Source organism: Lepisma saccharinum, chromosome 1 (assembly GCF_977018435.1).
Source record: "Lepisma saccharinum chromosome 1, izLepSacc3.1, whole genome shotgun sequence".
Classification (NCBI taxonomy): domain Eukaryota; kingdom Metazoa; phylum Arthropoda; class Insecta; order Zygentoma; family Lepismatidae; genus Lepisma; species Lepisma saccharinum.
The window spans coordinates 103,067,621-103,083,559 of NC_139229.1; the positions used below are offsets into that span (position 1 = coordinate 103,067,621).

Genomic DNA, 15,939 nt, shown 5'->3' on the forward strand with positions numbered 1-15,939 from the left:
TGATGAAGACAAACTTTTAAATGAATACATCCGACCTGTATTATAATAAGCAAATAGAACTCGAGGGTTAACTCAGATACACTGACAACAGCAAAGAGCAAACTATTTTGAATTTTCTTCTTCCCCTGGAAAATACCCAACAACAATTGCCCATGATTTAGATTGATTGAATTGTTGTTTTCAAGTCCACTTTATGCACAGAAAGGCTAATTGGTACTGGACCTACAGTTTAAAGTGGAATCCGAACCACTCATGTGCCTCCACCAGGTATTGAACCCGGGACTCCTTGATTACTGGGTGACGACTACACCACCGGGAATGATTTAGAAAATTATATTATTTATATATATATATATATATATATATATATATATAAAATACAAAAGATGAAGGAGACAGTAAACACTTACCACACGAAAAGAAACAGTTTGATATTTCGCGGGGTTACCGCATTGTCAGTTGCGAAGAGAGAGGAGAACATATTTATTTTTGTGTGGTAAGTGTTTACTGTCTCCTTCATCATTTGTATTTATCTGCCCTTCTGGCACTTTTTCTCATCCTATTCCTGTATATTTAGAAAATGATATATGTTTCTCATTATATAAAATTACTCTTATGTTCTGTCATTACTTTAAGATGAATGCTAGCTCTCTAAGAAAGAAGCATCTTGACAACCTTATATGTACATAAGTTTTGATGAAATCAAATAAATTGGAGCACTAAAATGATTTCATAAGTATATGTAGAAGTTTCACCATATTTGATTCTTGACCTCCATATTTGTTCAGTTTTGGTCTCTAGCTACATCACAAAACTATTTGGGTACAAGATTTCTTTTTTTCATCAGTAGTATTACTATTTGATGAATAAAAATAAACTTCAGATTTTCAATACAGTGGAACCTTGATTTTATGCTCCCGGACTTTACATTTTCCATTCAATCTTGATGGTTCCAATAGCAAAGAGTTAGAAAATTTCCCTCAACTTCATTTTCCCGCATTTTAAGATTTTTCAGCTTGGTCCCCTGAAAAATGCAAAATCGAGATTCCACCGTAGTTTGTAATGCATGACAGTGATCTTTGTCAATAAAAAAAAGAACTTTAGGTACATGTTTATATCATCTAATCATAAATGTGGACTAGTATAGAACACTTCCAAAAATAGTGTAAAATGTTGCTAAAAACATTATGTGCATATAAAAATTCATATAAAATTTAATTACGATATAGGACTTTAATTCATAAAAGGTCATATTTTTTAGAAAACAGTGTAAAACGGTCAAGATATTTTTCATATAAAATTAGTGTTCGCTTGCTACAGATCTAAGAGTTACTAAGACCCCTGATCTTTAACTCCATGAGATAATTTTTGTCAATAGAACACATACTTTTCAGTACTTGAGTACTCACATAACCATACTATAAATGTTATGAGATGATAATAGGTACTTATGCTACCCTAATACTTGACTACAGCACAAAAAATAAAATAACTACAAAATGTCATGTGCTGTAGTTAGTTGTACTTTTCTGTAAAATAAAAGTATCACAGGCTATTATAAATGTAAAGCAACTGAATAAAAAAAACAGTAAATAGTAATATAATTACAAAGAACAGCTATAACATTATCTTGGAACTGCAACGCTTTATGCACAAAGCATTTCACAGTATAATATAAAAGGAATATATGTAACATATAAGAAAATATATCATACAACAAGTTTACTGTCAATCAGTGCTAGAGTTGGAAACATTTTCCTAATTTTTTTTGGTACATTAGAAATTATCAATTCACCAATGCCAACAGAAATTATATTGTACGAGGGATTTTGTGACGGTCCTGTGAATCCGCACAATATAATTATATGTTTATTGAAATTATTAATTTCATATTATACAAATCACTTTATATTAACGTTTAAAAAAATGTATAATTATTACTTTGTACAACGTTAATTATGTTTTATGTTATTCATTGCACTCTACGCTGTATAAACGAGATATTTGGAATTCTAACGTTGCTATAGCAACGAGAATCAATAGTCATTATGTGGTAGTGTGTCTGACAAAAATGGAAATATAGGTAATAGTGAACTGTATATTGCTTAGTTATTTCACTAATATATAGACCTATAGAAGTTGTATCTTCACCTTCAAGTTTTATTTCAAATATTTATGAACTAAATGTGATCGTGCAAATGATTGACTTGTGAACGTCACAATTTTCACAACTGAAACTAAATTGTGAACAATGAAATATTTGATCATTATGGAAACAATGAAACTACTGAGTTTGCATTTTTACACAAAAATAAAAGCAATTAGTAATATCTACAAAAAACATCATCATGTATAACAAGTAGTTTCTGACAGCTGATAATGACTAGTAATCCTAAAGGTTTTTGTGAAAATAAATGACTGCCCTCACCTTACATAGTAATAACAATTTCATTCCTTAACACTCAACACCAATAATTCATACACACACATATACAGAAGAGATCTGAGTAGTATTCTGTTACATAACTTATTAAGTAGCATTAGCAGCAAAAACTCCAACAATGAAACTGATTCAACACATTATCAATCCTCATATATGCAGTATAGTTATTAAACATAATGTAGGCTAATGCCTTTGACTCCACCAAAATGTTGTGTTACTACAAAATAGCTATGGAAAAACAAATATGCTGCCCTCATGGAACTTTCTGAACCCTGTGTTGTTTTAATTTTCTAGGACACATTATTGTGTTGTTTCCAAATAGTATGACAAGAAGATGTGCCAAGAAATATCCTCATAGTACATACGAGTTTCTTCCTCCCTCCAAACACACATATATGATGTATACATACATATGGGTCTCACATCCATGAAAATTCTAGTTTAGTTTATCAAGTCAACAATTTCGAACTATGTTCAGTACTTTGTTGACACATTCTGAATGTGCAATGGGTATAGCCTGCATTCCGTTATTGTGAATTACCACCAATCTCTTGTGCATGCGTGTTGTAATCGTCCAACAACCAGATGTTGCGTTTTCTTTGCGTTGCTGAATTGTACTTGTACTTGTGTTGAATTACATTGTGGAAGTTCTTTACAAGGATTCTGCAGTTAGTGACTATTTGGAATCCAAAGAGGAAGTTTTTAGGTTATTTTCCATCTTTCTATATTACATGAGACAGTACGTTTGTTTGTTTTAGTTGTTTCTTTACGTCCACTTTGTGCACAGGTTAATTGGGACTGGTCCTTCAGCTTAAAATGCGATCTGAACCACCATGTCCCTTCAGTGGATTGACTGATTGATTTGTTTCATTTTACTTCGCTTCCCTGCCCCTTTTGGCTAATTGCAAAGATGAGGATTAATGGTGATAAGATGCAATGGAGGAAAGGAGAAACACAAATGAACGCACCCAACACAAGCCCCACAGAGGACTGCACTGGCTGCGAATCCAAATGCCAGTCTCTCGCTAAGACAGTCCAGGATGTGCCTCTACTGAGTATCAAATCAAGGATCCCTTGATACAAGTCAATGACATTACTACACCACTGGGGAAGGACATTAGTAGGTATGTTGGGCAATATGAAGTTTGTTTTGCCTACAAACAGCATTCGGCTCTTTGAGACACAAAAGTAAATGATGTCAACTGAACATACTGATACTAACTGCAATAAAAACCATATGTGTACTGCAAAATAAAAGAAATTATATGCCCAAGAAGAACTGAAATTAAGTTCTGCATGAGACAGACCCCATACATTTCTGCTTGGAGACTTATCTTCTCACGGATCAACTTACTGATATCCAATAAAACATGTAGAATTTGCTTATGGTTATGTAGAAACCACTGCACATTTACCAAATTTGGTAGCTACATTAAGAAGAACATAATTTTCCATACAGACTTCTAAATGTATATACTACATTTCCAGTGTTACCTCTTTTCCGAGAGAAACGAAATAGTTGACATGACTTATGGAATAAGCCTTGGGTAGGTGTGTGGGGGGTCCTTCTCCGTGGCCGTGCGGTCTAAGGCTGCGGGACAGCATGGGTTCGATCCCGGGAATTTTCGGCCTGTGTATAGGGCCGGTGAGGAAATTGGGGAGCTCCGAGTGAGTGAGCGTAATACGGTCGCGAAGTCCTACAACGGCTGGGGGTTGGTTGGGCCAACCACCCGTCCCCCTAGTCTGGCTGCAGATCTCCATGCCCCCCTAGTGGCCCATGTGGGGGGGAGGCCAGCAGTCGGTAGGTAAGCCAGGGCCCAATATTGGGCTGTAGTGCTATAGGGTTTTAGGTGTGTGGGGGGAGGGAGATGAGGGATATAAAATAACCTCACCATACATTAAAAAATTAACTCTAAACACACAACAAGCTAAAATTATTTTAGATTGCAATTTGACTTCATTCTTACTTGCTTCACTTGTAAATAGATTGAATGACAAAATATACATCAATAAACTCTAATAAAGACCAACTGTAACAACCTTTACATAGTATATTCAGCAAGCAGATCCCAGTTCAGAGCAAGATGATACAATGAAAAATGGAATATAATCATTTGAAGAAAAAAGAAAAGTTACTTAACACCAATCTTTAAAGCTTTAGAAGAGAAACTTAAATCAAATGAGGCAGTCAGTTATTTGAATAGCACGATTAGAAACTGTATACATGTAGGTATTTATGAAATGTGCTTAATTTGTTGTAGCATAAAATCATAGCATGTGAGACTAAATTTTGTTACCAAAAAAGTGGGATTGGTTTGTTTGACATTTACACAATGTGGAAATCAATTAAACACATGACTTAGTTTAAGACATCTTCATATTCTATAGAAGCATAAAATCTGAATGTGTTTATGCAGCGCTCCCCAAATATCTATCAACAGATCAACTTGAGTAAGTTTGACATTCTTGTAGAAACCTTGTTATTACATCCCCCTAAAATAGATATATTTTCTTATTTTCACAGGATTGAACACTGTCAACAATTCAAAGTCAGGCAAATCTTGCAAGAGCCTTAATGACTGCAAATGAATTATTTACTGTGTACATAATGCAAGTGTGTACGAGAAATAAAAAGACCCGAACACACCTACTTCAACCTTTACGCCAACCTCTAGCACTGTACATCATCACACATTCAATATGCAATGCTGGATTCTAATATTTCTTGGAAATACTAAACTTCCTGTGCATGCTAAGCAATGACAAAAAAAATTGTCAAGCAGAAGGTAATGAAAGGTTTATAACATCTCATGATCATGAGGTAAACTGCTTCTTCAGGTTTACCATAATATTTGACCTCTGGAAAGTAATTTCGTTCCTACAGAATGATGAGAAGAGGACTGGGCACTCGTAGGTAATATTATCAACACATGTTGTGCCACTGATTTTGCCTATTGGAGTGCTGGTACATCGGAAATCAGATGTGGATTCCACTAGACAAACACAAATGAAATTATTAAATATGCGATACAGAAAGAATTCATAAATAATACTATATTGTTTAAAGTTGAAAACTTATGCCAGTGAAGCTAGGAAAGTACCTCAATAGATGGCACTAATACTATCAAGGACAAACCAGGGTTGCTAGGTTCTTATGATTATGAAATTCCATGACATTTCCAGGTTTTCCAGTCCAAAAATGAAATTTTTCCAATATATCTGTTAATTATTATGAATTATTTTCCTGTAGTTTACGGTTATTACAAGCATAAGAAAACAGTTTTTTCTTTGTAACGTTTCAGGAGAACACACGCTCCTTTCATCAGACATTTATTTTCATTTTGACTAAAGATACAGTTATAACAATGGTTAGTAATTTTTAAACAAAAAGAATCTGTTATATAATGGATGTTGTCAATGTTACATTGTTGTAATATAGCAACTTAACTGTGAAAAAAACAGTATTTTTTTAAATTATGAATCCCAAATATCATTGACAACATCCATTATATAACAGATTCTTTTTGTTTAAAAATTACTAACCATTGTTATAACTGTATCTTTAGTCAAAATGAAAATAAATGTCTGATGAAAGGAGCGTGTGTTCTCCTGAAACGTTACAAAGAAAAAACTGTTTTCTTATGCTTGTAATAACCGTAAACTACAGGAAAATAATTCTATCATGCAAGCAATGCGTACATACAAGAAAAACAATTATTATGAATATTCACTTTCACAACTTTTTCCTTTTAGAAAATTTCATTCTACACACGCAAGAACATGTGAAAATTCGAAGAGTAAAATATAAAATTACTGTCGGTATCAAATGTATTGGGTGCTACAATCACATGCATCTAGCCTTCAGGAACAGAGGTACATGATTTCACCATAACAGATCTCCACAAAATAAAAACAACTCAAAGTTCATAAACCATGCACAATTTTTCATTTTCTGGCAGATTTATTGTCAATGTACTTTAGTTATTAATCAGATATATGGACTGAAAGTTTTCCTTTGATATTCTTTCTAATATCTAGTTAAGTGAAAATTTATTACAGAAATTCGAAGGAACCATAATTTTGCACAATACTGAGAATCATAAAAATGAAAAAAGAGTTTGTAAACTGAATCCTTTTTGGGAGTGGAATCACAAACACCAAATCGTGGAAGTGAACTGCTTGTTCATTTTGCAACTTATTCTCTTGCAGACTCCAAAATGCATGTAAATTTTAGACAATTTGCAATATTCTCTGACATTTGCCGGTTTTCGAGACATGTAGCAACCCTGCAAAGGTATTAGGCTCTGTATTTACGCACTTGCAGTTCTTCACCAAATACATACAAATAAAAGAAACATATCTCATTCAAAAACTGCCATGTTTATCTAAACATAGCAACATCATATGTATCAGGCATATCTCCATATCAATAACCTTCAATGACAAAATTTTAGCGGCAGCTCAAATACTTGCAACAGGTGATGCTGTTCTTTCTTCTATTTACAATTAGTCCCCTCTCCCTACACACATACAATCACTCACACCAACAAAAAACAAATCCTCCATAGTAACAATGACTGCTTCACACACCATGTAGCTAAGACAATAAGTGAACCATGGCCATAAGCAGAAAAAAATTTGGGGGGGGGGGGGGATCAGTCATAATTCTTCCCATTGACGTTGCCAGAAATTTGAATAATAGAAATAATAACAATAATAATTATTTTATAATAATAATTAAAATTTAATAATAATAATTTGGGAATAAATTAGTTTACTTTATTAATAATAATATTGCTGTCATTATATCCTTCAGGAGATTTTTCTACTCGATCCATCAGATGAGTGAATATGCAGCACAATAGTTTTCATTTATTTATTTTTGTGTTTCATACAGTATGTACTGAAATGCACAGTTATTATATTTTGTTCTTAAATTTTAGATACCTTCAAGAAAAAGCTTGAAAAGTTAGAGGGAAATTTTAGTCATAAAGTTTATGTTGTTTGACCAGTCACATAAAACTTATTTTTTGGAATTTTGAAAACTGTGGAACTATTTGCTGTTTGGATTAAATGGTAGAATATTATAAAAGAACAACATAACCAGGTGCATGTATTGTAACCTCAATTTTTCAATATAACGCAGTTACTTGGTAATTCTGTTTGAATACTAACTAACTGAACTTTCTCTCTGTTATTAACAATAAAACTAAGAAACATTCTGCTATTTTATAACTTTCAATAAATGATGTCGATTCCAGGGAGGAGGACCGGTTTGATCCCACTTCTCGATGCTCATATTGTCCCTATACTTAGCAAACAGCATTAGATACAACCTCTATGCACTCACTATAAAACTGTGTGTTTTATAGAACTGCCTCGTACTATATCAATCGCTGGGTGAAGGGTAATGAATGTACGTGTAAAAGCTGAATATCCTAGGTTTGAACCCTTATCAAGGGTCACCTTTTATGAAACAGAATTTAGAAGTTGGAACAGGAATTTTGGGACAATCATAAGAGAATTTTCAGTCTGACCCAGGAACAACACTGGAAAGAGGGCAGCAGAAGTGAAACTGGAGGGGTCCCAGTTGGGCTGCGATTCCGAGAATTAAACATGTTTGGCTCAAATTTCAGAATTTCAAACTTCTGAAAATTCTAGCTCGATCGTTTCAGCATTGTCTCCATGTTGTATTTTTGTAAAGCTGCAAATACATTTTTGACAATGAGTTACAGATTTTGGCCTCTGAACATTCAATAATCCAACATGTCACAAGGTTCCCTAAAGAAGTTTGAACCCTTAAAAAACCCTCTAAATACGGCCATGGTATGAACCCTATGAAAAATTAAGTTTTTTTTTTCCTAAGCACTGAAGTGTTGCAACAACATTAGGGAATATATTTCTAGATGAAATGTCAAATTAAAATTTTCAAATATACAGTTACATGGCAGAAAAGAAAATAATTTTGGAAGCCAGAAATACATGTATTATAGTTTCACAGTATCAATCTTTACAACTTACCACCAAAATAATAGATTAAAAGCTAAACAGTGGTGTCAATCCGTGTTATCAATTTCTTACAGCTGGTGCTAATATATATAAAACATTACACAAATGTACACCATAATAACCTACAGAAAATGTGGAAAAGACATTAAAAGATTTCATTCTGACAGAGGTGGTTTGATGCAAACTCTCTTCTTAGTCTGAGATGACAACACTTAACATGCTGCTTTGTTTCCAGCATTCTAACAGGCGATCCTACACGCTCTGCAAAAACTGAAGGGAACGATGAGAGTATTGATGCAAGAGGTGGTAAAAACATGCAACGAAGCCAATCACATTGTGCGGAAAATACATAACACCACTGGGAAATTCTTGAGTCTCGTAATGTGAAGAGTTTAATTTTACATCAATGTTCTATTGAAATTCTTAAATCTATGAAATTTGTCCTCTTTCAATAAACCAAAATGCCTGAAACAACCAATACATATAAATCTGTCTCATGTCTAGTATTATAAAAAATACTACAATGGAATTTGGCAACTGTGCTTTCACTGGATGGTACTTGACAGCCTTGCATGCCATTGTGGTAAGTAAGGTGATTGTGAACATTTCCCAACAATTAAAAACATCAAAGCAAAGTTTTAGTCATATATGTTCACATCACCAACAGCAAAAAACAAAATATTACTGTAAATTGTACTTACAGCACATTATTTGGGAAAACATGCACGTTTGGTGGTTTGATATAATTGAGTAATCATCGTTTCCTGTTGGCTTTACAACAAAATGTCCTCTGTTGTAGTTCTTCAACTGTGGAAACTGATGAAGGAATTCGGTATATTCAGCTCTGTACTCCCAATGATTATAATTTCCTGTTTCTGAGAGAATATTAAAATCCAACCTGTAAACAAAATGATACAATTATAATTGTAACACATGAATTACCTATTGAAACATTTGACAATGGACTATTTGAACGTTGCATGAGGAAAATACCTAGAACTCTGCAAGTTTAGTGAAAGAAATCAAGGATTATATTAAGCTAGCATTTTACATAAAATAGTTGTGGTTACAATGACAAAGCCTTCCCTTGCAAATTACAAGCCAGGAAGGCTCATAGAGGATGTGGAGGCAAGGGTTCTACACATTCACGGCCTTGGTCATTATGAAGGTGATGTGATCAGCACCATGCTCTGGCCACATTTATCCCCAGTTACCTATTTTATTATAGGTTGAGTGAACCCCAAGGACACTTATGCAGGGACTGTTCGAAAAGTTTCACCTGAGATCATTTACTCTGGAAACTGAACCCAAGTTTCCTGTCTGATGTTCATCGCTACAGATTTACGCAAGATCTAATTTTTGTATTTGTTTTAATTAACATATATTTTCTAAGTCATTTTGTTAATCATGAGTACAAGCATCAGTGGCAAGTAGTTAAAATTGATAAAAGTACAACAAGACTTAAATTCATTAACTTCGGAGCTAAGATCTTGGGATGACTCAAACACTGCAACTACAATTTAGATGACAAGGAGAAGAGATAATAATAATAATACAAAATAACCAAAAAAGTTCTTGCCGTTTTTGACGTCCCATTAATCATGCACTCACCGAGAGGAAACGAAATGGCGCACGTGCCTGCCAAGTGATCAGGAGTTAGTCTGACCATCGACTGTCAGTAACACAGGCACGTTGCGCACACACAGCAGTCATAGCTCGTCCAGTGTCGAAGAAAAATGGAGGTATCGAAGCGGCTTGTTCGCGTGCGTTTGTTGTAAGACTTTAAAGTGGGCGTGTCAGCTGCTGCATTTACTAGGCATTTGGGGAGAATGCCATGAACGAACGCACTGCCAGGCAGTGGTTTCAGAAATTCCGTTCGGGAGAGGGAGCCTTTCGGATGAACCTCGCAGCGGACGACCACATGTGTTGGATGACGAGGCCCTGAAAGCAGCCACCGAGGAGGACAGTGGTCTAACGTGTGATGAACTTGCAGAAAGATTCCATGTTTCCTCTGAAACAGTCAGACTGCACCTACATGGGATAGGGAAGTTATACAAGTTAAGCAAGTGGGTACCCCACACATTGTCAGCAGCCAACAAGGAACAACGAGAGACAGCCTGTTTGTCCTTGCTCACTCAGCACCTGAACACACCCATATTTGATCGCTTGCTCACTGGTGACGAAAAGTGGGTCCTCTATGACACTCCCAAGCAAACCAGACATTGGTTGTCGCCACGTGACCCTGTTCCTCACACCTCAAGACCACCTCTGCACCCACGAAAGGTTATGCTCTCTGTATGGTAAAATTGTTGGCAAATGGTGCATTACAAGCTCCTTCCACCTGGTCAGATCATCACTGCTGACCTCTACTCTCAGCAGTTGCAAAGGGTGCACCGTGCATTGTGGCAGAAGGAGCCGGCATTGGTGAATCGCAAGGGTGTGCTGTTCCTGCACGACAATGCCAAGCCACATGTGGCAAAGAGGACCCGGGAGAACCTTCAGCAACTGGGCTGGGAGACACTGGGCCATCCACCATATTCAACAGACCTTGCACCAACAGATTACCACCTGTTTCATTCCCTCGACAACCACCTCCGTGGGAGATCCTTCGCAAATGAGGGAGACCTGCGGAATGCACTCACGGACTTCTTTGCATCCAAGCCTGCCGAGTTTTATCACCAGGATATTGTGCAGCTGCAGGAACGATGGCAAAAGGTGTTGGATGCTGATGGAGATTACTTCGAAACCTAAGTACATACCGTCCACTGTGTTGCTCTTTGTTTATCACTGCTCTAGAACGGCAAGAACTTTTTTGGTTACCTTGTAGTAACAACAACAACAACAAAATGATTGTACTTACAGTAATGGATTCAAAGTCTTCATATTGCTAAAGTCAGCTACATACTCCCAAACATGAACAGGTTTTGTCTTGTCTATGAAGATCTCAAATTTCACATTGTGCTTCTTTGGGCGGAGGATTAAGTACAAGAAACAGGCTACCAGGCATATGTACAATATGTTCTTCTTGTTCCAGAGTATTCTCATTTTGCCTGCAACTAAATATCAAAAACTCTTGCTATTAGAACATTTTAACACATACGAAGACTGAAATGTCTTGTTTGCATTCATATGACAAAGACGACGAGTCATAATGAGTTTCAATAACAAATAAGAAAAAACTAACAGACTCAAGAGATTTGTTTTATAATTTTGTGTATTAAAAATGATCACGTTTCTGACAGTAATTTTAATTTTTTGTTAGGCTTAATGCTGTTTGAATTTCGGTTTTGAATATTTTAACTTTTAGTTTCTTAGATATTAAATGAGAAGATAAAAGTTTATGAAAAGTATTATGAGTTTCCTGAATTAAGTCTGCTTTTCATTTCCTTTAATAAAAAAAAGGTAAGGTGCTCCCCTGTGATATGCACCATGCCATGAAGGCGTATAGGGGGTGTGAGTTTAGGGCCCCACACTTTCTTGAGTTTGAGTTTGAATTTAAAATTTTGGGTGCGTCAGCACTTAGGCTATTTTGCACCATTCGCATTATACGGGAGCCAGCCCCTTATCATTACAAATAACAACTCTAATGTTGCATAACTAAAAATCTTAAAATCTTCTGATTTCTGTTAAAAGCTGAGGCTGCAAACGAGCACCCAGCACACACAAGGACAAAAAACAGGACAACACAAAAAATTATACTGGCCATAGTGCCAGTCGCCAGAGCCTTGTTAGTCTTCAGTCCAGGGTGTACTATGTGGAAGTGAGGTTGACTTTTGGGTGCCTACGTGGAAGGTACCCCTTACACCCCCCCCCCCACTTTCTTGATCACGGCCGAAGATGGTGGTGATGTGATCAGCACCATGCCTCTGACCATCTTTAACTCCCAGAGTTTCCTCCAGGTACCCACTTTATACGACGCTGGGTGGGTGCCGGAGCCACTTGAACAGGTGGAAAAAATTCCGGTTCTCCCCTGCTGGGATCGAACCCAGGTCTCTCGCATGGTAATCAGATGCCATGATAGTATTACTCCTAAGTACTTGAATTTGAAGACTGATTCAAACTAGTTGTTATCAATAATTAAACAATTGGTTTCGGCCTGTAAGCATATACTATTTAGTTTTCTCTTTCTAACATCTAAACCTATCTCTTTAGATGCTTTTAAAAATATTTTAGAATTAGTCTTAATTGTATTTATTTCATCCCCTAATAAAATTACATCATCTGCATATGGTAACAGCTGAGTAGGACCATTTAATTTTAGTCTTTCGTTAGATTCCTTTACCTTGCTAACAGCATAATCTAAGGTAAAATTAAGAGCAATGGAGATAATGCATCTACGAGGGTGAATCAAATATGAACGAGCCTTGTGCGGAAAAACAAAATTTATTAAAGGAAACAGACATGTCCACATCCTATTTTTCTACGTAGTCTCCGCCCTTAGTGATACATTTTTCCCAACATTGTGGTAGATTCTTGATGTCGTTCTCGTAGAATGAAGCTGGGCGGGTAGCCAACCAGTTGCGCACAAAGGTTTCCACTTGATCGTTGGTCGCAAATCGCTCGCCCCCCAAGTGCTTCTTTGAGGGGTCCGAATAGCTGAAAATCACATGGTGAAAGGTCTGGGCTGTATGGTGGATACAGAAGCGGTTCCCAGTGCATTTCCACCAGTTTCTGCCGCGTAACACCTGCTGTATGGGGTCTGGCATTGTCGTGGAGGAACAAGACCTGGCTGATGGGACAGCCTCGTCGTTTGCGTCGATACTGCACCTTAACTTGATCCAGGAGGCCGCAGTAGTAGGGTGTGTTGATGGTCCGACATTCGTGTAAGAAATCAAACAGTAGGATCCCCCTCCAGTCCCAAAACATCGTGGCCAACACCTTCTCCGCAGACAACTGAACTTTGGCCTTCATGGGGTTTCCTTCGCCTTTCCTTCTCCACTCCATGCTGGCACGCTTGGATGCTGGGGTGTAATGATGCACCCATGTCTCGTCACAGGTAACGATGCGATGCAAAAATGCTTCCCCTTCCACGTCAAAACGAGTGTGAAGCTGGCGAGCAATGCGAACTCGGTCATCTTTGAGCAACATTCAGCAGCTTGGGAACCCACCAAGCTGTGATTTTGCGGAAGCCCAAGTGCTTTGTGATGATTGATTGGACACTTCCATACCTCACACCAAGTTCTGCCGCAATTTGCTTCACAGAGACTCGGTGATCCTGTTCGACAAGCTCATGAACACGAGCCTCGTCACACTGGTGCACTTCATTTGCAACACGTGAACGGCCTTGCCAGAATTCCTTACACCACACCTTCACTCTTGCCCACGAGAGGGTATCATTCCCAAACTGAACCTGCAGTCTCCCGTAATTTCGGCCGGTTTGACGTTTTCCTGGGTGAGAAACTTGATGATTATGCATTGCGCAACAGACACTGGCACACTCTGCTCACTCATCGTGAGAGCTACTAAACGAAGCATGCAACACGCCGGCTGTTCTGGTTCCTGACTCACGACAGCCCCACCTACCGGCCGCAGATGCCCAATCACACCCTGCTACCCATTCTGACGCTTAGCCAATCAAGGCTCGTTCATATTTGATTCACCCTCGTACTTGTTTTAACCCATTATGAATTGTACATCTGTCAGACATATTAATTAATACACACACAAATTTTACTTTGTTTCATTATTGCATACTTTTATCATATTAACAAGCTTCTTAGGTATTCCAAACTCAACTAATACATTATATATTTTATCTCTTTTAACTGAATCATATGCTTTTTTTAAAATCAATGACTACCTGATGGCCACTTTTTTTCAAGTGTCTGTCTGAAGTGAAAATTTTGATCCATACTTGATCTGATACGTTTAAATACACATTGATAATCACCCATAACTTCATTAGCATATTCTTCTAAAAAGAATATTAGATACTATTTATATGATGCTGAGAGGATAGAAATTCCAGGATAATTATTGCAATTTATTTTATCACCTTTAAAAAAATACAAATTTTTGAGTGTATGGTTGATCACCAGTCTCATTATTTACGACAAAGAAAAAGTAGACAAGCTAACCATGCATTCCAAAATTGCTTCGAATTAAATGTTGCTGCAATCTCCTGTTAAGATGATTATAAGATTACCATATTTCTATTTTTTTATTATTGTACGGTTTACAACGGAAACCTTTTTAAAATATGGGCACAAGTTTCTTTTGTTTTATTGAGATTTCATCATGCTATGTGTGTAATTTTTACATTGTTCGATTTCGATTTAAATCTGTTAAAACATACTGAAAAGTTTTAGCGATTACTTACTGTGCGTTTCCTTCAAACTGGTTTTTCATATCCATAGACTTCTACATAATTCTGTACTTGCCAGCAGCCGTTCCTTTACTATCGTCTTGGTTACTAATGAATGCTTTCATTGTTAGGTTAGGCAGGTCAGGTTAGTTCCCTTAGCATTAAAACAATATCCCTAAATGCATTCTAAAGAAGGTTATAAATTACTTCTGCATTCATTCCCACTAGTCTACGATACTTACTGTCACTTCTATCAATGAGAATACATTGTCCATGGATAGGGTTACCAGATCGATCTAAGGGAAATGTAGGACATGCTGTCCCAAAATGTAGGACATTAAGTCAAAATGTAGGACAAAACATTCTTAATAAATAATACATATTTATATAGAACACGTTAGAAAGTAGTTGAAAAATGACACTTTTCAATTTAAAAAAATGAATTCTCAATGAATTTTTAAATGCAAAATTCCAAAACTTGCAATCAATCCAATCAATGCACCTCTTACTACATGATTTAACTAGCACTTCTCAGAGGAGACAATTTTTATCAAAATTTCAGGTTTAGTCAAACTATATTTATGTTAGAGTGGACAGTCAAACTCTTTGAAATTATAGGGACCAGTACCAAACATTTTACAGACTTTATGAAAAAAATAATATCTCTCGTGAGTGTTATGCTGATGGTAATGAAAGTACTCTCTCAACATTTGAATTATGACCTGTATTGGCAAACAAATATTCAGCAATTACCGTAATTTAAAATGGTTCCAGAAGTTTAATCTTCGGTAGTTTTTAGTTCAAAAACAGGGTGTTTACCAAAACAATACATCCAGAAATCTTAACTTTTTCTAGCTTTTTCTTAACGTTCATTTATTCGACCCCAAAGTTGTAAATTAGTAATTAAGAAAATAAATATTTATTTAATGAAAACCCCTTCCAAAGAGCTAGTTAAGATGAAAAGTGAAGCTGAATTCAAGAAGAGAATTAGATCTGCTTTCTCGTATTAATGCATCCTGAACTGTGTTTGGCAGATAAACGTGGTATAATCACTTAGTATAATTTTATGTGGAGCTTGTGTCGGTTGTCCCTATATGTTTGTGACTTTCCCTTCATTCATCTTATCTTACCAACATTTATCCTCATCTTTGCGATTAGTCAAAGGGACAGAAAAAAGTGAAGT

At 36.3% G+C, this 15,939-nt stretch overlaps 1 protein-coding gene across 1 annotated transcript in view; it reads right to left on the reverse strand.

Moving 5' to 3' along the window:
- Window positions 1-401: 401 nt before the first annotated feature.
- Window positions 402-15,939, reverse strand: part of LOC145998869 (uncharacterized) — a 28,426-nt gene continuing 12,888 nt past the window's right edge. The window contains exons 2-4 of the mRNA XM_083135565.1: window positions 11,313-11,508; window positions 9,154-9,350; window positions 402-5,436 (exon numbers count right to left, since the gene is read on the reverse strand). Coding sequence (XP_082991691.1) covers window positions 5,258-5,436; window positions 9,154-9,350; window positions 11,313-11,508 — 572 coding nt within the window. The 3' untranslated portion in view covers window positions 402-5,257. The remainder of the gene's footprint in view (window positions 5,437-9,153; window positions 9,351-11,312; window positions 11,509-15,939) is intronic.